General features: G+C 42.8%; 1 protein-coding gene across 7 annotated transcripts; it reads left to right on the plus strand.

The window, feature by feature from the left end:
* Positions 1-811: 811 nt before the first annotated feature.
* NFRKB (nuclear factor related to kappaB binding protein) lies at positions 812-19,045 on the plus strand. Of its 7 annotated transcripts, XM_039722050.1 has the most exons (28): positions 812-888; positions 996-1,173; positions 1,430-1,479; positions 1,576-1,716; positions 2,118-2,319; positions 2,411-2,538; positions 3,627-3,801; positions 3,956-4,057; positions 4,608-4,681; positions 5,095-5,179; positions 5,419-5,599; positions 5,782-5,890; positions 6,335-6,461; positions 7,468-7,533; positions 8,475-8,554; positions 8,635-8,675; positions 9,099-9,159; positions 9,996-10,170; positions 10,492-10,598; positions 11,071-11,194; positions 11,573-11,649; positions 12,283-12,503; positions 13,008-13,284; positions 13,943-14,161; positions 14,593-15,369; positions 16,220-16,326; positions 17,060-17,195; positions 17,927-19,045. In XM_039722050.1, the coding sequence occupies exons 4-28, from the start codon at positions 1,594-1,596 to the stop codon at positions 18,050-18,052; spliced, it is 3,900 nt and encodes a 1,299-aa protein (XP_039577984.1). In that variant the 5' UTR covers positions 812-888; positions 996-1,173; positions 1,430-1,479; positions 1,576-1,593; the 3' UTR covers positions 18,053-19,045. The 7 variants fall into 7 exon arrangements, with proteins under 7 accessions (XP_039577984.1, XP_039577981.1, XP_039577982.1 ...); XM_039722047.1 differs by having other exon boundaries at positions 996-1,479; XM_039722048.1 differs by having other exon boundaries at positions 1,430-1,716.
* The last annotated feature ends 407 nt before the right edge of the window (positions 19,046-19,452 follow it).

Here is a 19,452-nt window from a genome sequence, read left to right on the forward strand (position 1 = left end):
TAAACCCTTGCCAAGTAAGGAATTTTAAAAACTATTTTTAAATTTAAAAGGTAAAGTTTAAAAGTTCTTTCTAGCTGATCAGCTGCACAGCATCTGAAAACTGAGGGAGCTAAGGATGATGTCTGTTGAATCAGCAAACCATGGCAAAATCCCTCTAGGAGTAACTCATGTCCCCATGCCAGGGTTATTTCAGGTACTGTCCTGACATATCCACTCCCAAGGTATGACCATCACTAAGATATGTGACTCGAATTACTGAAGCTGCACCTAAATGTAAAGAAAGTATAAGAACAAGTTAAAAAGAGGGAGAAGTTTGGGGAGGGTCCATCGTAACTTCTGCACTGAATCTGTGTCTCAGTCGTTGGGTAAGACCTGCACTCTTGTGATTTATTGTGTGCCAGGTTGTGTCACAGATTAGAGTACATTGCTTTACTGTCACCTGCAATCCTGAACCTTAACCCGTCAAGATTTTATTAAATGAGTGTTATTGTGGAAACTGTTAAATGTGCGTCCTTGGAGGGGGCTGGCAATGGGTAAAGGCGTGGAGAGACAGGAAGAACCTCCGTTTGCTGTATGAAAATTTGCATTAAAATTCAAAATATTCAGCCTTTCAACACTTCATTGTAATATTAGCACAGAATCTCAATGACTAATTCACTGCACAGGACTGCACTCAAGCCGTATAAATCTGCGACTGATAGGTGGCTTCAGCATTCCACAAGTACGGTGTTTTCAGGGCAGTTCCGGCCTTGTCCCCTGGCAGCCCACTGCGCTGTTCCGGCCTGTCGCGGCTCCGGGGCCGCGCGCAGGCGCAGTTCAGCGGCCTGGGGCGTTCGCGCAGGCGCGGCAGCGCCGCCGCCTTCCGCCTTCGGCCGGGCCGCGTGAGGGGTATGGAATAAACCTGTTTTTCTATTTTCTTCCCTATCCTACCCGGTTTATTGCGGAGTTTTATTGCCCTTTTCTTTATGTCGCGTGTTTTATTCGTTTCTTCGCAGCTCAGAGCGGTCCGGCTGTGTCGCGCCGCAGCGGCCGGGGCTCCTGGCCCTGTCACACCTTCAACCTGAGGCAAACCCCACCTTAGACCTGACCTTCGGTTCTGCACTTTAAAACCGCCTTCAGGATTTAAATGTAGTTTGTCCTGGTGTTTAGCAGTGTTGAAAACAGTTCCTGCAGGTGGGAAGGAAAGTGTGATGGGTCAGCTGTACTTCCCAATGTACCTGTGTGGAAAAGCACCATTGGCATGACCTGTGTTGTAATTGAAGAGTAAATGCTTCTCTATGTGTGTTTTATATATATAAATGTGTGTGTATGTATGGGTTTGATATATATATCTATGTATGTGTGTATATACATACATACACACATACATATGTATATATGTATGTATGTGTGTGTATATATATATATACACACACACATATATATACAGATATTGCAGGCCAGCTCCATAGCTTCCATTTAAACAACCACCCATCAAAGGTGGGTCTTCTGTCACTCCTCTCATCAGGATGGATGTATCTGATGTATCTGGGTTTGGGATTTTTGTTTTTTGAGGGTTTTGCTGTCGTTGTCCAGGAGCAGGAAGGCTGGAGGATGGATTCCCTGGATCACATGCTCACAGACCCCCTGGAGCTGGAGGGCAATTGCACAAGGATCATGGAGGACTGCATGCTGGGCACCACCCGGGTCAGTCTGCCCGAGGACCTCCTGGAGGATGTGAGTAGTGCTGAGACATTTCACCTTATCATAACTTCTATGTAAATAACATGTTTAACTCCCTTTTCGGGGCTTATGGAGCAAACTGGAAAGGGGAGGTGTTTTTGACTGCCTTGGGAAAAGTGTCAAGTGTTTGATTAATCTCAGGACAGTATCTTTTAAATCAATTCTGTTATGTTCTTAGTATTTTAAAATTGCCTTTAAGAAGATTGTGGCAAGCTTTGAATTTGTTTTCTTGTTAGTACTATCAATTTCTTGACCTTTCCTTTTTGTGCTCTCTTGTTTCCTGTGTTTTATAAAACACTGTCTCATGACTGGTGTTACTTAAAAAGCCTCAAGGGCTAGAAAATGGTCAAGGATGTGGCTGCATTTTCTTTACTGCTGTTGCTTGCTTTCTTTAGCCCGAGATCTTTTTTGAGGTTGTCAGCTTGTCAACGTGGCAGGAGGTCCTGACAGATGAGCAGCAAGAGCACCTAAAAAAATTCCTGCCTCACTTCCCTGAGAACAACCGAGAGCATCAGAACAAGGTCATCTCAGCGCTGTTCAGTGGGGTGAACTTTCGCTTTGGGAACCCGCTGCACATCGCCCAGAAACTCTTCCGGGGTCAGTCAGCCTCGTGAGCTTCCCTGCGAGTTTGGGGCAAGTTCTCAGCTAGCAGTTGAAAACCCAGGTGTGTGTTTTGTCTTTGTTACAGATGGACACTTCAATCCTGAGGTGGTGAAGTACCGGCAGCTCTGTTACAAGTCGCAGTACAAGCGCTACCTGAGTGCCCAGCAGCAGTACTTCTATAGGTTGCTCAAGCAGATCCTCGCTTCCCGCAATGTGAGTGTGCTCTGGGATGAATAACTTGTTTTTCTTAAATGTGTCTTGGCGCAGTCACAGTTCTCTCAGGCCTTTCCTTTAATGAACTGAATGAGTAATGCTTCTGAATTTTCCAGTGGGTCAGAGAGAGCTCCAGACCCATTGCTATATTTGCAGATTTCAGGTTGTGTAACTCTCATAGCTTTCACTTGTGTGACCTGTCTCCTTCCCACCTTGTTCCCACTTCCTGCATTTGCACCTTTACAACTTATTTTCTTAACGAGTCATTCTGCCTTTGTTTACCATTTCTGAAGCAAGTACGGTTGCTAAATACAGTTAGAAAATATGTGGATCTAAACCTCTGATTCTCATTTCTTAAATCCCTGGTAAAGTCTTCCTCTGTGGGTACTGCTGTGAGCAAATTGTTGCCAGCTGAAATGTGTTTATTGCTCTTTTATCTTTCATTGTTCTTAGATATTGAGGCATTTGGTATGTAGGGATGAAGAAGAAAGTCTGTCTTTATAAAATGGCCTACAATGTTGTGGGAAATAGAGAATCCCAGAATTATTTGGGTTGGAAGAAACCTTAAAGCTCATCTCATTCCAATCCCCTGCCATGGGCAAGGACACTTTTCACTAGACCAGGTTGCTCCTGGCCTTGAACACTTTTAGGGATGGGCCATCCACAACTTAATTGGGCAACAATATGGTATACATAGGAAGTTATTTCCTCTGTAGCCATGAGAGGTAAAATGGTTTTTTGAAAGGACACATCATTACATATTTGTGTGGAAACTACACCTCACACTAATGATTTAAGTTCTTCTCAACAGTTCACATAAAATGACAGATAGTGTTACGTGTGCAGAAGAAGGTGCAGAAATTTCACCTAGTTTTTTTTCTCTCATTTAAATGATGGTCTAAAATGCTAGGTTTGAAATCCTGTGTGTGGCAGATATTGATCCTTCCTAAGGTTCTCCTTGTACAGATCTGAGGTGCTGATGGAACCGCATGGTAATCTTGCTGGAAGTTATCTGAGCTGGGTTTACCTGTCCTGGCTTACAGCAATGCAGCTGACTTAGCTAATGTCCCATGAATCTCTCCTTTCAGCACTTGCTGGAATTAGCCAGGAAAGGAGGCCCTGACATGACCCTAAGGAGAAAGCATTTCCCACCAACATATGACTCGGAAGAACGAGACAGACGGACACATCGGCGCTACTTGAAGATCCTGAGGGAAGTGAAAGAGGAGTGTGGAGACACTACCTTGTCTTCTGATGAAGAAGGTAATGCCCTGGGCTGAACTGAAGACTTCAGGTGTGGATGGAAAAAGACACATTTTTGATTCTGGGCTCTACTTCCACTGGCTGGGATCTAATGAACACATGGCAATAAATTGGTGATGGGTCTTGCAGAAGTGAATTTATACCTCTGTTTCAGATCTAATCTCTTGGCCTCCAACTTCTCCAGCACGTTGTTCAAGTCCACCAGTTCCCCTGAGAGTGATCCCCACGTTGTCAACCTTGGACATGAAAACTGCAGGTAAGAACCAATCAGAAGGTCAGTATGGATAGAGGAGGGAGAACTACCTCAAAATCTTGCAAGAAATCACCTTTAAAATCTGTTGTTTGATGGGAAATCATGTGATGCTTCATTTTTACAGTCTCCAAAATAGTTTGCTGTTTTCCGAGTTTAATTTTTTTCTTCTTGAAAGGCTAGTATTTGAGCACAAGAGTCATAGTTTCTGTAATATTACTGATTCCTCTGTTATATTTTGCCTTTAGTGGTTGAAACATTAGCATAGTCCAGTTCAAAATACTTAAGAATTCCTCCTATAGTGACTGTAATCAATTCTGCAAACTCTTTAAGCTGGTTCTGGCTTCTTTTCCATGCTTGCATCAGCAGTGAAGTCTGATGACTGAATGAAGCACTGAAATGAATGGATGAATGAATGAAGGAAATGCATATATGGAGAAATTAGTTACTGAAATTTGGAGATTGCTGGAAGTGTAAATGGATAGAAAATGGCATTCTAAGAAGTGTGGAAGGTAACAGTAGAGGAAAACTCTGCAAATAATTATTTTCATTGCAGACAAGATAGAACTTGGGGAAAGTGATTTAAAGATGATGTTGAAGAAGCACCATGAGAAACGAAAACGTCAGCCTGTAAGATGTCAAAAAGTCTTGAGGGGTGGGACCATATTTTAACTTTGATGTTTTTATCTCTTAGCCATAAAGATCAGGGTACTTCTGGGTGACAAAATGATTGCTATTTTTTGTGTGCACCCACCCATTAGCTCTTTATTGTGACCTGGGTTCAATTGTCACTGTATAGATGCAGCTCCTGGCCACATTTATCTTGATAGAAGGATTTTGTAATTTTAATTATGTATTTTGGAGGGACAAAAATTTGGATTTCAGGGTTAGAAGACTAACCAAATTTTATTGCAGTAAATAATTTAATAAGCTGATCCTGATTGAGTTTGGTGCATTTTAGTACTTGGGTACTTCTTCACCTTGTTGCTGTCTTAAGACTTTGTCCTTTCTCAGTTTAATTTCTCTGCTGTTTTCCTGTGTAGGATCACCCTGATCTAGTCACAACAGACCTGACCCTTGAGGACATCATAACTCGAGTGAATGCTGGCAGAAAAGGTTCCTTAGCAAGTCAGTGGATCCTTTGCTTTTTTATTTCATATATGTTGGTTTAAAAACTAGAGGTTTTCTGTTGAGGGGAAAAGTGAAGATTTATGACAGCAGCTGGAAAGGTGGAATGGTTGAGGTGTGAACACCATGGTTGAGTATACACAACATACATTTCTAGATACATACTTATATAGTGTATGACTCTCATTAAGGTATAGTAAGAAGCTAAGTAATCTTTTTAACTTTTATCATATCTGAAGCCTTATTTGACCTCGCAACCCTCAAGAAAAAAGTGAAGGACAAGGAAGATAAGAAAAGAAAGAAGCCAAAGATTATTAAATCTGAGGTGGAGGATTTGGCTGACTCTCTTGGCAATGCAGATGGACTCCCATCAATGTCTCAGGATTTTTCCCCCCTCCCTCTGTCATCTGTCAAAGAGGAGTAAGTGTTCCAGAGGGCCCTGAACACCTAGCATGGATGAAAAAAGCAACACGTTTCAGCTCATGTTTTTGTGGGACTGTTGCAGGCTGCATTTTCATGTAGTTTGGGATGTGTGAAATATATGGTGTATGGAGGTGAGTATTTACTCAGAGGATTTACTCTGCATTCTCTTTCTTTTGAAGACCTCTTGACGATATGAAGCCATGCCTTGAAATAAATGAGATATCATCCAGCTTCTTTTTTCTTCTTTTGGAGATACTGTTTCTGGAAGGACCTGCTATTCTCTCTGTGGTAAGGAACCACATACTTACTAGGAATCTTTGCAGGAAGTAAAATCAAAGAATAGAGGAGCTTACAGCTTTGCAATAGTGACTTTTCTCCAGACTTTACTGTAAATTATATAATAAGATTTAGATTACATATTAAACCCTGTTGGGAGAGCTAGCACATTCTGGTTTTAACATGTTTCATGAGTTTAGTCAGTTGAATCTGTGAGTTTTTCCATACCCATTCTATAGATCATGGTTAGATATATTTTCTGTATTAAGGACAGAGATGGGGAAGTGTTTTCCCCTTCTTTGGTGCTGTGGTTACTTGAAAAAGTCAGGTGATTATTTCATGTACATAAAAAACCTTTTTATCCCCTGCATATGTTCAGCTGGTTTGTTTTCTGTAAATACAGTCATAGTTTAAACATGTGAGATCATTAATAAAATAATTATCTTTCCTCTTCAGCTTGAAGATAAAGTTCTCGATTGGCAATCTTCTCATGCCAGTGCACTAAATAACTGGTTCTCCTTTGCTCCTAATTGGTCTGAATTGGTTTTACCTGCCTTGCAGTATTTGGCAGGTGATAGCAGAGGTAAGAAGAGATGTTAAAAATACTAATTGTGCTTGTTCCTCTGTTCTAGTCAGTGCTGGTTTGCATTATAGCTCAAATCAACTTTTCATTCATCACTACAATATATCCTTGTATTGCTGGCAGTATTTCTGTGGTAGGCTGTTTGGCTGACGTGTTGGTTGTGGTCAACTTGTTCTGCATGTGGATAGTAGATAAGACCCAGCATGATTCCCAAGTATGTGAAAGTGTCTGTGAAATTGCCTCTAGACAGACAGTTTCTCATATTCTGATCGTGTCTTCAGGCAGGGTATTTGAAGCAGGAAGGTACTAGTCTCTTCCCCCACAGTTTGAAGTTATAGTTGTCTTTGGAGATAATAAAAATCAAACTAGATGATGCCCTGAGCAATCCGCTAAAACATGAGGCTGGCCTACTTTGGGCTTTGGCCAACTGAGTTTCAGCCATTCCTTTCAAAATGAATTATTCTGTGGTTCTAATTTGCTTAGTAGGAAGTTTTAAAGGCAGAGACAGGGTAGATTGTGTTGGCCTTGCAGCATGTTGTCCATAATGCCGGTGAATACTGTAACTCTCAAGTTCTCTTCACATGAGCCCATGAGTTTTCACTGTACAATAACAGTCCCTGGGGCCTCATATTTCTTTTTCGTCTTCAGCTTGAAGATAAAGTTCTCAACTGGCAATTTTTTCATCCCAGTGCACTAAATAACTGGTCTGAACATGGTGAACAGCAGGAGCGGGCTCTAAGCTGACAGCCTGTTGTTGGAAGGTTCATTATCTTGTTCTGTTCTTTCCTTGTGCTTGCGCTTACACTCTGAGATGCTCGCCTTCCCAAGATGATAAAGGGATCCTATCCCCTTCCCAAGGGCAAGGATAATTTAGAGATGCACTTACATAATAATTTAAAATGCTCTGTCACTGTCAGTCTTTAACTTGACAGTTTGCATAACCACAGCAGAATTTTGAGGTTGGACAATGGTATAATGTCTCTGACATAGACATTTTTCGTTGTAGATGCTCCTTCCAGCTTCTCACCTTTTGTTGAATTCAAGGAGAAAACTCAGCAGTGGAAGTTGCTTGGTGAGTACCTTGTGTTCTTCTATGATGTGTACTATAGTACAAAAGGTTTGTTGTTTTCTCCAGGACTTCACTTTTCATCTTTCTGCAGCCTGAGAAAAACACAAACAGCTGTTAATTCCATAGTTAGGCATTTCTTTTCTTTTAGCTGAGCTAATACATGTTTTGGATTTGAGATGTTCACAAGACATCAGTATCAGCAGCAGACAGAGCATAAATGAACAAAGGCTGTATTTCTTTCTGTTGCTGACTTAACCATGTTTGTTAGCCTTCAAATTTGTCTGAAAACCTTCATATTTTCCCTTCTGTAGAGCATATCTTCTGATGATTCATAGTAATTAGTAACTATCACAATTGCAAAGGAATTAAGCTTCTCCGTAGAGCAAACTGATACAATTCTCATTTTTAAAAGTGGGAACCAAAGAGCAACTTAATGATCAATGTGCTCAGGCTCATATTGATTTAGCAATATGAATGTTAATGTTCCGTGTTTATGTTTATTCCTTTAGTTACTACACAGAATTTCTCATTCTTAACTATGGTGATTCTACTGGTCATATCTGCAGGCTTAAACTGGCAGAGATTTGGAGTCAGGAAGCTTTTCCTTTGATCCCTTTTGCAGTTTTTGGTGGAGGTTATGTAGGCCAGTGTTTTTGCTTATGGATTCAGTAACTTCAGAGAGTGGGAACAGCTGACAGTGTTCCAAACAGCATCTTGCCTTCTGTACTAGGAGTTGAAGCACCATCTTTTGTACCAGCACAGGGGAACCACTGGGATTTGGCGTTTCCTGAGCCTGGAGGTGTTCAAATATTGCAGTTTGAACATCTGTGGCTGCTGATGCATTGAGGAGAGAAGGGAACAGGAGAGGAATGGGAATTACAAGCATCTGGCTTCCTAACAATTAAAAAGAGTTCTATTTTTACATTTTTGTGACTTTTCACTAGGTAGTTACCAAGATCACGAGAAGGAATTGGCAGCACTGTTTCATCTCTGGTTGGAGACCAAAGACCAGACTTTTTTCAAAGTGAGTGAGACAAAAATCACCTTCTAGGAGCATGAAACCTGACTGTGTTCTACCCAATATTGATATTTCTTTCTCAATAGGAAAATGAAGACAGCTCAGATGCTATGCCACTGCCCAGAGTGTAAGTTTGTAACATTGCTTGAAAGCCTTTGTAGTGTTGCTGAAGCTGTGAGATCTGGGCCTTGTGCCTCTGGATCTTAAAATAAAACAATTTTATGTTGTGGGGCAAGAGAAAATTTGATAGTTTGATTTTATAAATGCAGTAACTGGACTTCATGAAATCGACTGATTTTATCCAAGTCCACATATATTATCGCAGCAAAGCTGCAGTCTAGCTTAGGTTCTGCTAATGAGATTATTTATAGTCCTTGCTTGCCTTCAGGTAATAGACACAGCATACTTTAAGATCTCTGCAGGCTTGCTTTTGTTACCATAAATGCTTTCAGGATTTGTTCAGAAGAATTTGCAGAAGGATGAGGGGATTCATTGTTTAGGACTGTTGTGGGCTTCTTGTGCTCAGAACTGATAGTACCCTTTGTTTCAGAAGGACTGACTATGTAGTCCGGCCTAGCACTGGAGAGGAGAAACGGGTGTTTCAAGAGCAAGTAAGAAGAGACTCTTCATTTTAAAGGCACTTGTTAAAACAATTGGCCACTAAATCAGGAGAATTTGTGTAGGATGGCAGTTTTATATTCTACACAAATGCAATTAATGTGAGGAATTGATATGTTGCTTCTGCCTTGAAGGCAGTATCTTGGCCTTGCATAAAACATACTAATGACGTAACCTTGTTTTAAAACCCTCAGTATTTCCAGTGGGTAGAATTAATTTGGTAAAAACTAATTGGATAAAATTAATGAAATTGATAGTGTCAGTTGAAATTGATAGTGCCAGCCCCGCTGTCTCATTTGCCATCCCCCACCATCCCCTACTTTCACCTCTTTAGTTTTTGGGCATATATGTGTGCAATCAAAAAAACAGTGTCAATAAGTGCACCCATCCACTTAGTTATCCTATCTGTAGTAGATGCAAATGGGAATTAGAGGGAATTCACACGATGGGGATTCTTCTCCTTTCTCTCCATGTGCTGTCTGCAGGACAGAATTTTTAAGTTAAATTTTGGAAATCTCTCTTTAGCCAGATAAAGGGAGGAAGGGGAAGGGGGCAGATAGTGTATCTCGTATTTCTGGCACCTCTCTAGTCTGTGCAGCTGCTTGACAGTGAATGTGTTGCACCTGCACACCTTGCTTAGGTGGAGCATTGTACTTTGCATGAAGTAGTTTGTGATTTTCTTGATCCAAAATAAGTTTATATAGCACTATTTGAGCATTTAGTTTAAAAAAGCTTTCTCTAGAGAATGACAAAAACTTACTTGGTAATATGACGTAAGGCTTTGCTGTATGTTTCCTGGTAAAGTCAGTGCTCTTGTGTCCACCTCCAGGAGCGTTACCGTTACAGCCAGCCCCACAAAGCCTTCACCTTCCGGATGCATGGCTTCGAGTCGGTTGTTGGTCCTGTGAAGGGGGTGTTTGACAAGGAAACCTCCTTAAACAAAGCCCGGGAACATTCTCTCCTGCGCTCAGACAGACCAGCATATGTCACCATTTTATCCCTTGGTAAGTTCATGGCCAGAGAAACCTTTTTAAAGAAGAAAAATATTCCTCTGACCCCTAAAACAACTTCAGGAATCTACATTGGGGAATGCTGTTCCTCAAGTTCATCACTATTAGCACAGAGTTGGCACAGTTGATGTACTTTAAAACGATCTTTTATAATCTCTCCTCCTTTTTGAGGGATTTTTGGGGCTAGATTTTAGTGAGCAAGTAGACACTGTGAGGAAAAGGGTAATAGAGCAGTCCCAAAATTTATCTGATGGAGTACCTGAGTACCGCTGTCCAGTTACAGCTGGAAGTTTAAGCTCTGGTTTTGTGTTTCAGTTCGTGATGCTGCTGCTCGCCTTCCTAATGGAGAGGGAACTCGAGCTGAAATCTGTGAGCTGCTCAAAGATTCCCAGTTCCTAGCTCCGGATGTCACAAGCGCTCAGGTAAGTTTGATGTAATGATGTCTGGTCTCAGATTCTCATGAAAACACACTGCATGGACCTAGGCAGTATTCAGTGGCAAAGGCCCAGTAGTTTTTATGTTGGTGTGATGAGCAAAAGGGAGCCGTGTACTACTATGACGAGCTGCTGCAAATCTGCACAAACTTGGGATGATGAAAAACCAGCTAGAAAAGCCGCAGAGTTAACACTGTCATGGAGCTGCTCACATTTTAGATTGAGAAACAGACAGTTTCAGAGCTTTGCTGGAAGCTCCATTTAACCCAAGGTGGCAAACAACATCCTGTGATGCAATATCTGCCCTCAGTCAGTTCTCACTCAGATGGAGAGTCAGTTCTCACTCTTACTCACTTACGCAGCTTACTTATTTTTATACCAAATAAGATCATGTTTCTGTTCATCAGTTTTGGCCAGTCCAGCAAAGGATATGATGTAATCTGTGAATTCTAAACTTCAGGTTAACACTGTTGTTAGTGGTGCTCTGGACCGATTGCATTATGAGAAAGATCCCTGTGTGAAATACGATATTGGGCGGAAGTTGTGGATCTACCTGCACCGGGACAGGAGCGAGGAAGAGTTTGGTAAGCCTGGGTTGGTGATGTCTTAAGAATTAAAAATGTTTATAAAGATGGATAATGAATATTAATTTGTCAGTCTAGCTTTTTTTTTCCTAGTCAGTTTGCTTATGTTAGTGCTTGAGCACTTAAACCCAGTCTTAGAGAGAAGTGTGTCACTTTGAACCATTTGTTTGAAAAATACCATCCCACGTGCAAGAACTGCAGATGTTTTTATGTGTCTTATTTTCAGCCTTTTCAGCTAATTTACTAGATGTTTTTCTTTGCACTGTTACATAACATGTTTAATTCCTTGTGAAGAAGAATCTGCATGTCTTACTTAGCTTCTTCTTTAAATCAGTCTGCTTGTGTTCAGGAGCTCTAACCATTAATTTGTCCTTGCAGAACGGATTCATCATGCTCAAGCTGCTGCAGCAAAGGCCAAGAAAGCTCTTCAGAAGCCAAAACCTCCAGCTAAAATGGTAGATTTCTTTGGTCAGGGTTGCACAGCTGCTTTTGGGATTGAGAAGTAGATTAGTCTTAATTTAATCCATAAATTCTGCATCCATAGCAGGTGATGAAAATTACCACATTTGAGTTAGCAATTCATGGTGTATATGAATGTCAGTGCACAAAATGAACAGGGAGAGATGGAACTTTTTCTCCACACAGTTTCCACTGCTATCCTCTCATTTGTGCTCCCTATCAAAGGGATGGTCTTTCAGATCTAGTTTTGAGGTTAATTTGTAACAGGGTGTGTGGAACGCATGTGTTCTCCCCCTTGCTCTGCTGAAGCCGTCAGAGTTTGGCTGTCTGATATTAAATATTTTTGAAGTATTTGTCTATTGGCACATTAACCATGGTGGAAATCTGCATGTTTCGAATGTTTGTCACAACTGAGGTGCACTTTTCTTTGAGAGCAGGAGCAGCCAAACACACCAGTTCATCCAGGGTTGCAGCTGGGGAAAGGCAGACAGTCAGTCATGTTTGATTTCAGGATTTAACAGCAGGGCTTCGTTCACCACCATACTGAACTCAGGTTGAAGTGCTCAGCCTACTGTAAGGTGCAGCAATTAACCCCATATTTTGTGATGCTGGATGTGGTTTCTTTGTAGAAGTCGAGTAGCAAGGAAGGTACTGTGAAAGCCCTCCCCACCAGCACAGCAGATCCTAGTCAGCTGAGCCTCAGTGATTCCAGCATGCCACCAACTCCTGTGACTCCCGTGACACCAACTGCCCCTGCATTGCCAGCAACACCCATCTCACCCCCACCGGTGTCTGTGGCCAGCAAGAGTGTATCTGGTGCTGGGTCAGAGCCAGCAAAACCCAGCCAGAGGTACTGCTTCTGTCCCCTATGTCACTTGGGAATGCTGCTGGCTGTTTTTCAATATTTTGTATAATTCAGTAATGAGGGAGTTGGGGTTATTTAGCCTGGAGAAGAGGAGGCTCAGGAGTGACCTTACCACTCTGTGCAATTCCCTGAAAGGGAGTGGAAGGCAGGTGAGAGTTGGACTCTTCACCCGGGAAACATCAGCATGACAAGAGGGCATAGTCTCAAGCTGTGCCGGGGGAAGTTCACGTTGAGCATTAGGAGGAATTTCTTCACAAAGCATGATTAGACATTTAAAGAGGTTGCCCAGGGAGATGGTAGAGCCTCCATCCCTGGAGGTGTCCAAGGAACAAGTGGACAAGGGACTCGGTGTTCTGGGCTGGGTGACAAGATGGGGATCAGTCACAGGTTGGACTCAATGATCTCAAAGGTCTTTTCCAACCTCAGTGATTCTGCGATTGTGTGAATTTCCTACATCTTTGCTGACCTACTGGCTCTGTCTTTCCATAGTGTTCTCCTTGTGTCTTCTCCCACCGTGCCCCAGCTAGGAACGTTGCTGTCCCCAGCTCAGAGCTCACAGGCACAGTCGGGGCCAGCGCCCACCCCGCATGTGGTCAGTCACAGCAGCTCCTCAGGCCTACCACAGGTCCGTGTGGTCACTTCCCAATCCAGCCTTCCAGCTATGTCCCAGCAAGCCCCAGTGGTCACCCAGCAGCAGCAGCAGCCCACATCAGTGCCTCAAATCCGTGTTCCAGCTACAGCCACACAAACCAAAGTGCTCCCTCAGGTGAGTTGGAAGGGTTAGAGTATCTGACATGTGATCTGACTTGCAGTGTTTTGGTGTGATGCTCAGGCATACTGTGCTCACTTGGAGCATGCACTAACTGCAGGCAAGAGCACAGAAAAAGTTTTACATATACAATACTGTTCAGTGCTCTGTTTTTCACATATGTACCTGGTGTCATTAAATTGTGCATTACATAAAAAGTCCATAGAACTTGGAATCACAGAATCCTTAAGCTTGGAAAAGACTGTCAAGATAAGTCCAGCCATGAACACAGCAACACTACCATGTTCACTGCTAAACCATATCCTTAAGTGCATTGTCCACAAATTTTTTTTTAATGCTTCCAGGGATGGTGACTCCACCACTGCCCTGGGCAGTCTGTTCCAGTGCTTTACAACCCTTTCTGTGAAAAGAAATTTCCTAATATCCAACTTAACCTTCTTGGTGCAACTCAAGGCAAATTCCTCTTATCCTGTCATTTGTTACCTGGAAAAAAAAGAGTGACACCCACCTCACTACAGTTCCAAGCAGTTGGAATCCTTGCAAGGGAAGTCTTGTGAGCTCCCCTGAACTCGCAAGCTAACAGAACACAAAGAAGAATCACTAGACTGTTCCTACTGTGGTAGTCTGCTCATAGTATTCCTCCTCTCTTCTGTAGGCTGTGATGACTCTACCTGTAAAAGCTCAGAGTAGCCCTGTGCAGGTGCCGAGAGCAGGAAGCTCCATGGCCGGCCAGGCAGGTATCACTGTGACGGGGCTGCCTGCAGTGTCCAGCCCTGCTGTGAAGCCAGTGACCAGCTCTCCAGGCAGTTCTGCTGCCAGCACCTCCTCCACCACTATCATTCAGAACGTGGCTGGCCAGAACATCATCAAGCAGGTGAGGGGGAGGGAGAGACTTGGAAATGGGCTCCACAACCTGATTGTTTCCTGTTGTGCAGATGTGAACATTTGAGAGCTGTAATGCTGTGTAAGTTGATGGACTGTGTGGCCTGACACAGTTGCTGGTTTTGTGTGTTTGAACCCTGTTTCCACGTACAGGTGAAAGATGTGTTTGTGCAGGTTCTTCAGTGATCTCTCCATCATTTTGTTTGGAAAAGAAACCAGCCTCACAAGTATTTCCTATTTCAGATGGGATTGGGAATGCCATCTGATGAACAACCAGAATAACTTTCAGTAGTGTACTGAGTGCTAGTCTTATTCCACTTGCATTGTAGTGGGAGCAAACATCGTCCTGTTGGGAAGTTCTGCTTTGTGTGTGCCTTGGACCTTGTCCCAGTTTGACAGAACCATTTCTCTGATCTCTCCCAGGTGGCTATTACAGGACAACTTGGTGTGAAGACGCAGGCTGGAAGTGGCATTCCACTCACAGCAACCAATTTTCGGATCCAAGGGAAGGATGTGTTGCGCCTGCCCTCATCCTCCATCACCACGGACGCGAAGGGACAAACGGTGCTGCGCATCACTCCAGATATGATGGCCACCCTGGCCAAGTCTCAAGTCACTACTGTCAAACTGACTCAGGACCTCTTCACAGCAGCTGCAGGAAGCAGTGCTGGTGGGAAAGGCATCTCTGCGACTTTGCATATGACATCCAACCCTGTCCAGACTGCTGAGTCTCCAGCCAAGACAAGCACGGTGTCTCCTGCCTCTTCCAGCCCAGCCGGAGGCACCGTGGTGAAAGTGACTCCTGACTTAAAGACTTCAGAGCCAACAAGTTCTGCTTTCCGCCTGATGCCTGCCCTGGGCATGACTGTGGCAGATCAGAAGAGCAAAGCCATAACCACGGTGGCATCCACGGAGGCCAAGCCAGCTGCCACGATCAGAATTGTGCAGGGGCTGGGGGTGATACCCCCCAAAGTTGGGCAGACCATAACTGTAGCCACTCATGCTAAGCAGGTGCCGTCGTCCTCGGCAGTGAGCGTTGCTGGCACAGGTCAGACCTCCTTACCCACCATGAGTGCCACAGTGTCCAAAGCAGTTGCTGTGGCCTCAGGAGCTGCAGGAGCCCCCATAACCATTGGTACAGGAGCCACGGCTGTGCGGCAGGTGCCCGTCAGCACCACAGTGGTATCTACGTCCCAGGCAGTGAGTAATGCTGAGCTCTAACTGGGGGTGGGGAAAGAAGGGGGTGCCAAAATACACTGATGTTTAATGGCTGAAAACTGCTCTTTGCATCCACAGAGACTCAAATTAATATGGCAGTCATACAATGGTTGTATTTAGGTTGTAAATTTTGGGTTGTAAAGGACATTAAAGCTCATTCAGTCCCATCCCCTGCCATGGGCAGGGATACCTTCCACTAGATCAGGCTTCATCCAACCTGGCCTTGAACACTTCCAGGGATGGGGCTGCCACAACTTATATTCTGGGTATGAGTCTGCAACTCATTTCATGGTGTTCAAATTGCAGCTAAATGCCCCCAAAAAGTCAGATACTTCCTTTATCTCCTTTTGCAAGTGAATGAAATAAACTTTGCATATCTGAAGTCCTGCCTCATGCAGCTCTGTGTCTTGCCCTACACCTTGGCAATAATTTCCCTTGTAATGGTGTCATAGAACATCCAGAACTAAAAGTGCTTGTTACTTGTATTAACTTTTTTACTGATTTCACCCTTTAATGCTATTTTAATTCCCAAATCTGAAGGCACTACAAACTGTATTGTGGTTACATAAGCTGAATGACATTATGGTTGTTTCCTAAGGATAAAAATCATGGATCCTGTGGTGCAAAGATGATGTGGATTTTCAGGGGTCAGGCGGCTGTGTAGTGAATGAGAGGGAGGTGAATTTTAAGGAGCCTGAACTGGAGCACAGATTTCATCAGCAAAACTCCTGCTGGTTTCTGCTCACAGGACTCACACAAAGCAACAGATATTGTCGGGTAGTTTTTCTGCTGAGCTCCCCATGGCTCCTCATGTGTTCTTCCCATTCTCCAGGGCAAACTTCCAGCACGGATTACAGTACCCCTGTCAGTGATCAGCCAGCCAGTGAAGGGCAAGAGCGTGGTCACTGCTCCCATCATCAAGGGCAACCTTGGCACCAAGTGAGTGCTTTGCATCTTGTAGTTCTGCTTTAGAAATCGGCTGAGGAAGGTCTGTGTTCGGTGGGTTCCTGGGGAGCAAGCAGACAGGGGCTGGAATAGGATTGCAGTCTGTTAACAGGTCCATCAGCTGCAAGAAACTGAGTGAATATGGTGTCTACAATGAGATTGTAATTTTTAGTAATTTGAGATGCAGGTTCTAGCAAATACACCGAAGAAAAAACATTTTGTGCCTTGAAGCCATCTGTTCAATTAGTTCTGTGTGTTTGAGCAAGAATTAACACAGCGAAAAATATATGTAATCTGAGGCCATCTCTCCATTCAAGAGAAGTTAACTGCCTTAGTGAGAATTCCTCTGGCATTCAGATATTGAAGGCTTTTTGTTTATTCTTTCATAAATTCTGATAGTGTCTCCCTTAGTTAATATTTCAAGTGCTCAGCTGTTTTCTGCATTGAGAAATGTTCAGGTCTGATCAGGCTAACCCAGTGTGTGCATGGTCCAGAGTTAATGGGTGTGATTGGTGTGCTAAATTTTCTGTCAGTTATAAATACTGACATAAACTTGTCGCTACTGTATTTGCCAGTTTTATGGGGGAAGAAAAACCCCACTACTTGAAATGGTTAGTACATGTGGTAGAACTATAATCTACTAGCAATTGAAGAATGGTTTGGAGTTGGAAAGATTGAGCATGCTGTGCTGTTTACTAACCTTTCAACAACAATTATTTTTCCTTAGCATCAGTGGATTAGGCAGAAATATCATTCTGACTACAATGCCAGCAGGGACTAAACTGATTGCTGGGAACAAGCCTGTGAGTTTTCTGACTGCACAGCAACTACAGCAGCTGCAGCAGCAAGGCCAAGCAACACAGGTAAGGGCACCTGGAATGATCATTCTATTTGCTTTTTAATAACTTAACATCTCCATGAGGACTTTACACTGGATATATGGGGTTGCAGAAAAAAACCAGGCACACAGCTTGGTTGTAGTGTCTGCATTAAGCACATGGAATCCATCATCACCTTTACGTTCTCTCCATCCAAATAAAGTTTATAAATGTTTTTGAAGTACTGCCAGTATAATGAATGTAAAACCAAAGGTCTTGTCAGGATTTTTCTATACACACAGCAGTCTTTGTAGTGCTTTGTACTTTGGCTTTTGTGGGTCACCTTTTCTTGAAGAAATCACATAACTGCTTTGCGTATCCATCTTTCTGTCTGGAAACTTAGTGTTCTGTAATTCCAAATAATTAATCTGCATCAACAGCTGATACTAACAAGTCTGTAGAAGTATCCAATGGATCCAAGTCCTTTTTCTGAAAATGTGTAAAAGCAGCTGACATATAGGTTTTTATTCAAACTAGTTTTCAGGCCTTCCTCTCTAATCTGGAAATCTCCTGTTACCATCTCACGTGGGCAGTGGATGGAATGATCTTCTTATGACATATTCTTTTCTGGCAGTGTTTTTGGTGCTTGGTGTTGTTCCAATAACTGAGTTTTTGTTGGCAACAGAAGCAAGTACTTCGCCAGAGCACAGTGCAGGTGCAGTCATTGTGTCACCAGGTTGTTCTTGAGACAAGTTATTTCTTTCCATTTCACACAGGTGCGAATTCAAACAGTTCCAGCCTCCCATCTCCAGCAGGGAACAGTCTCTGGCTCAAGTAAAGCAGTGTCCACTGTGGTTGTGACAACAGCTCCATCTCCAAAGCAGACTCAGGATCAGCTGTGAACACTGGTTTGAACATGGATCACTTTCTAAGGACTTCCCTGAGCCTGTTGTCATCCTCCATCCAACCAAACACCTGAGGCTGCCTAACCCCAGCCATGGCTTGGAATTGGACTGGGTTCTGCCCTTGCTTCTCCAGGGTCAGCACTGCCATGTGTGGGTAGAAATTCCAGAGATGTACCTGCAAAACAAAATGTTTCAATCCAGATGTGGAAATCCAGGTTCTGTGGAATTATGATTTCAAAAATGTATTGCTGTTTTTTGTTCTTTTTCCATCCAAAGGACTTCTGGCAAATACAGTTCCTGTGCATTTTCAGTTGTAGACAAAACAGTTATCCTTGATCTTCATTAAGCAGGGAAGGTTGCTTGGAAGGGGTTATTCAGTGGCTTTTCAAAGCCATGGAGAAGATGTCTGCTTTTACTGGAGTCTAGCTGTCACTACTGTTATCTAGTGACTCAGGATGGTGTCTTTGTCACCAGAGTTACTGTAACTCACATCCATGTCAGGTTACTGTCAAAGACCGGGTGAGAGTCAAAGTGGTTTTTTTGCTGTAACAGAGTGAGTGACCATGGTGGGGGGAGAGGGAGATGAGATACAGAAAGTCACTGTGTGAACAAGTCTGTCAGCAAATGGGACTGTAGTGGAAAGGAAAAAGTTGATGTTCACAAGAACAATCCTCTTTTAGTTTTCTTCAATATAGAAGCCTTTTTATTAGTGGAAACAAACTGTACCTTGGTTTAAAAGGTTGGAATATATTTTCAAATACACCCAAACTGTTGTCTCTTGGGTTCTGAAGAAATACTTTAACCCGCAACCTGGTAATTAGTTTTGATTTTACTTTTGTAGTTTTATCTGTATATGTAAATATTTTTGAATTTTGCACATACTGGAGATGGATTTGTGACTTTGTGACTGTTCTGACATGACCTTGAAGCTGAATGAGATCAAAAGATGTGCTGGACCAGGAGAAGAATAAAAGTGTAGAAAGCCTTACAGATCTCTGCCATATCCTTTTGGTTCTCTACAGCATGTGTTGTGTACAATCATTGTCCAGCTTGCCAAGGGCTAATAGCCTGTCCCATCTTCTTGATAAGATGGTTCTTTTTAACCTGGTCTTTTTTTGTAGGCTTTTTTTTTTTTTTAAAGATGTGGTTTGCTCCAAGTTATATATTGTAGAACACAATACATTTAAAGAACCAAATAGTACAGTTAAGGACTGTTGTGGTTGGAGCTCTCTGTGTGTTACTGTCTTGCTGGGCTTCAGGCTGGGGTTGTGGATCTTACTGTAATATATCTAACCCACTTCCCACTTTGAAGGAAAACAGATATTTCAGTAAGAAAATAAGTGACTGGATATAAATACTGAGTTAGCAGGACACATCAGTTCAGCATTTGAAAGCAA

Source organism: Passer montanus, unplaced genomic scaffold, assembly GCF_014805655.1.
Source record: "Passer montanus isolate IOZ18808 unplaced genomic scaffold, ASM1480565v1 scaffold47, whole genome shotgun sequence".
Lineage (NCBI taxonomy): Eukaryota > Metazoa > Chordata > Aves > Passeriformes > Passeridae > Passer > Passer montanus.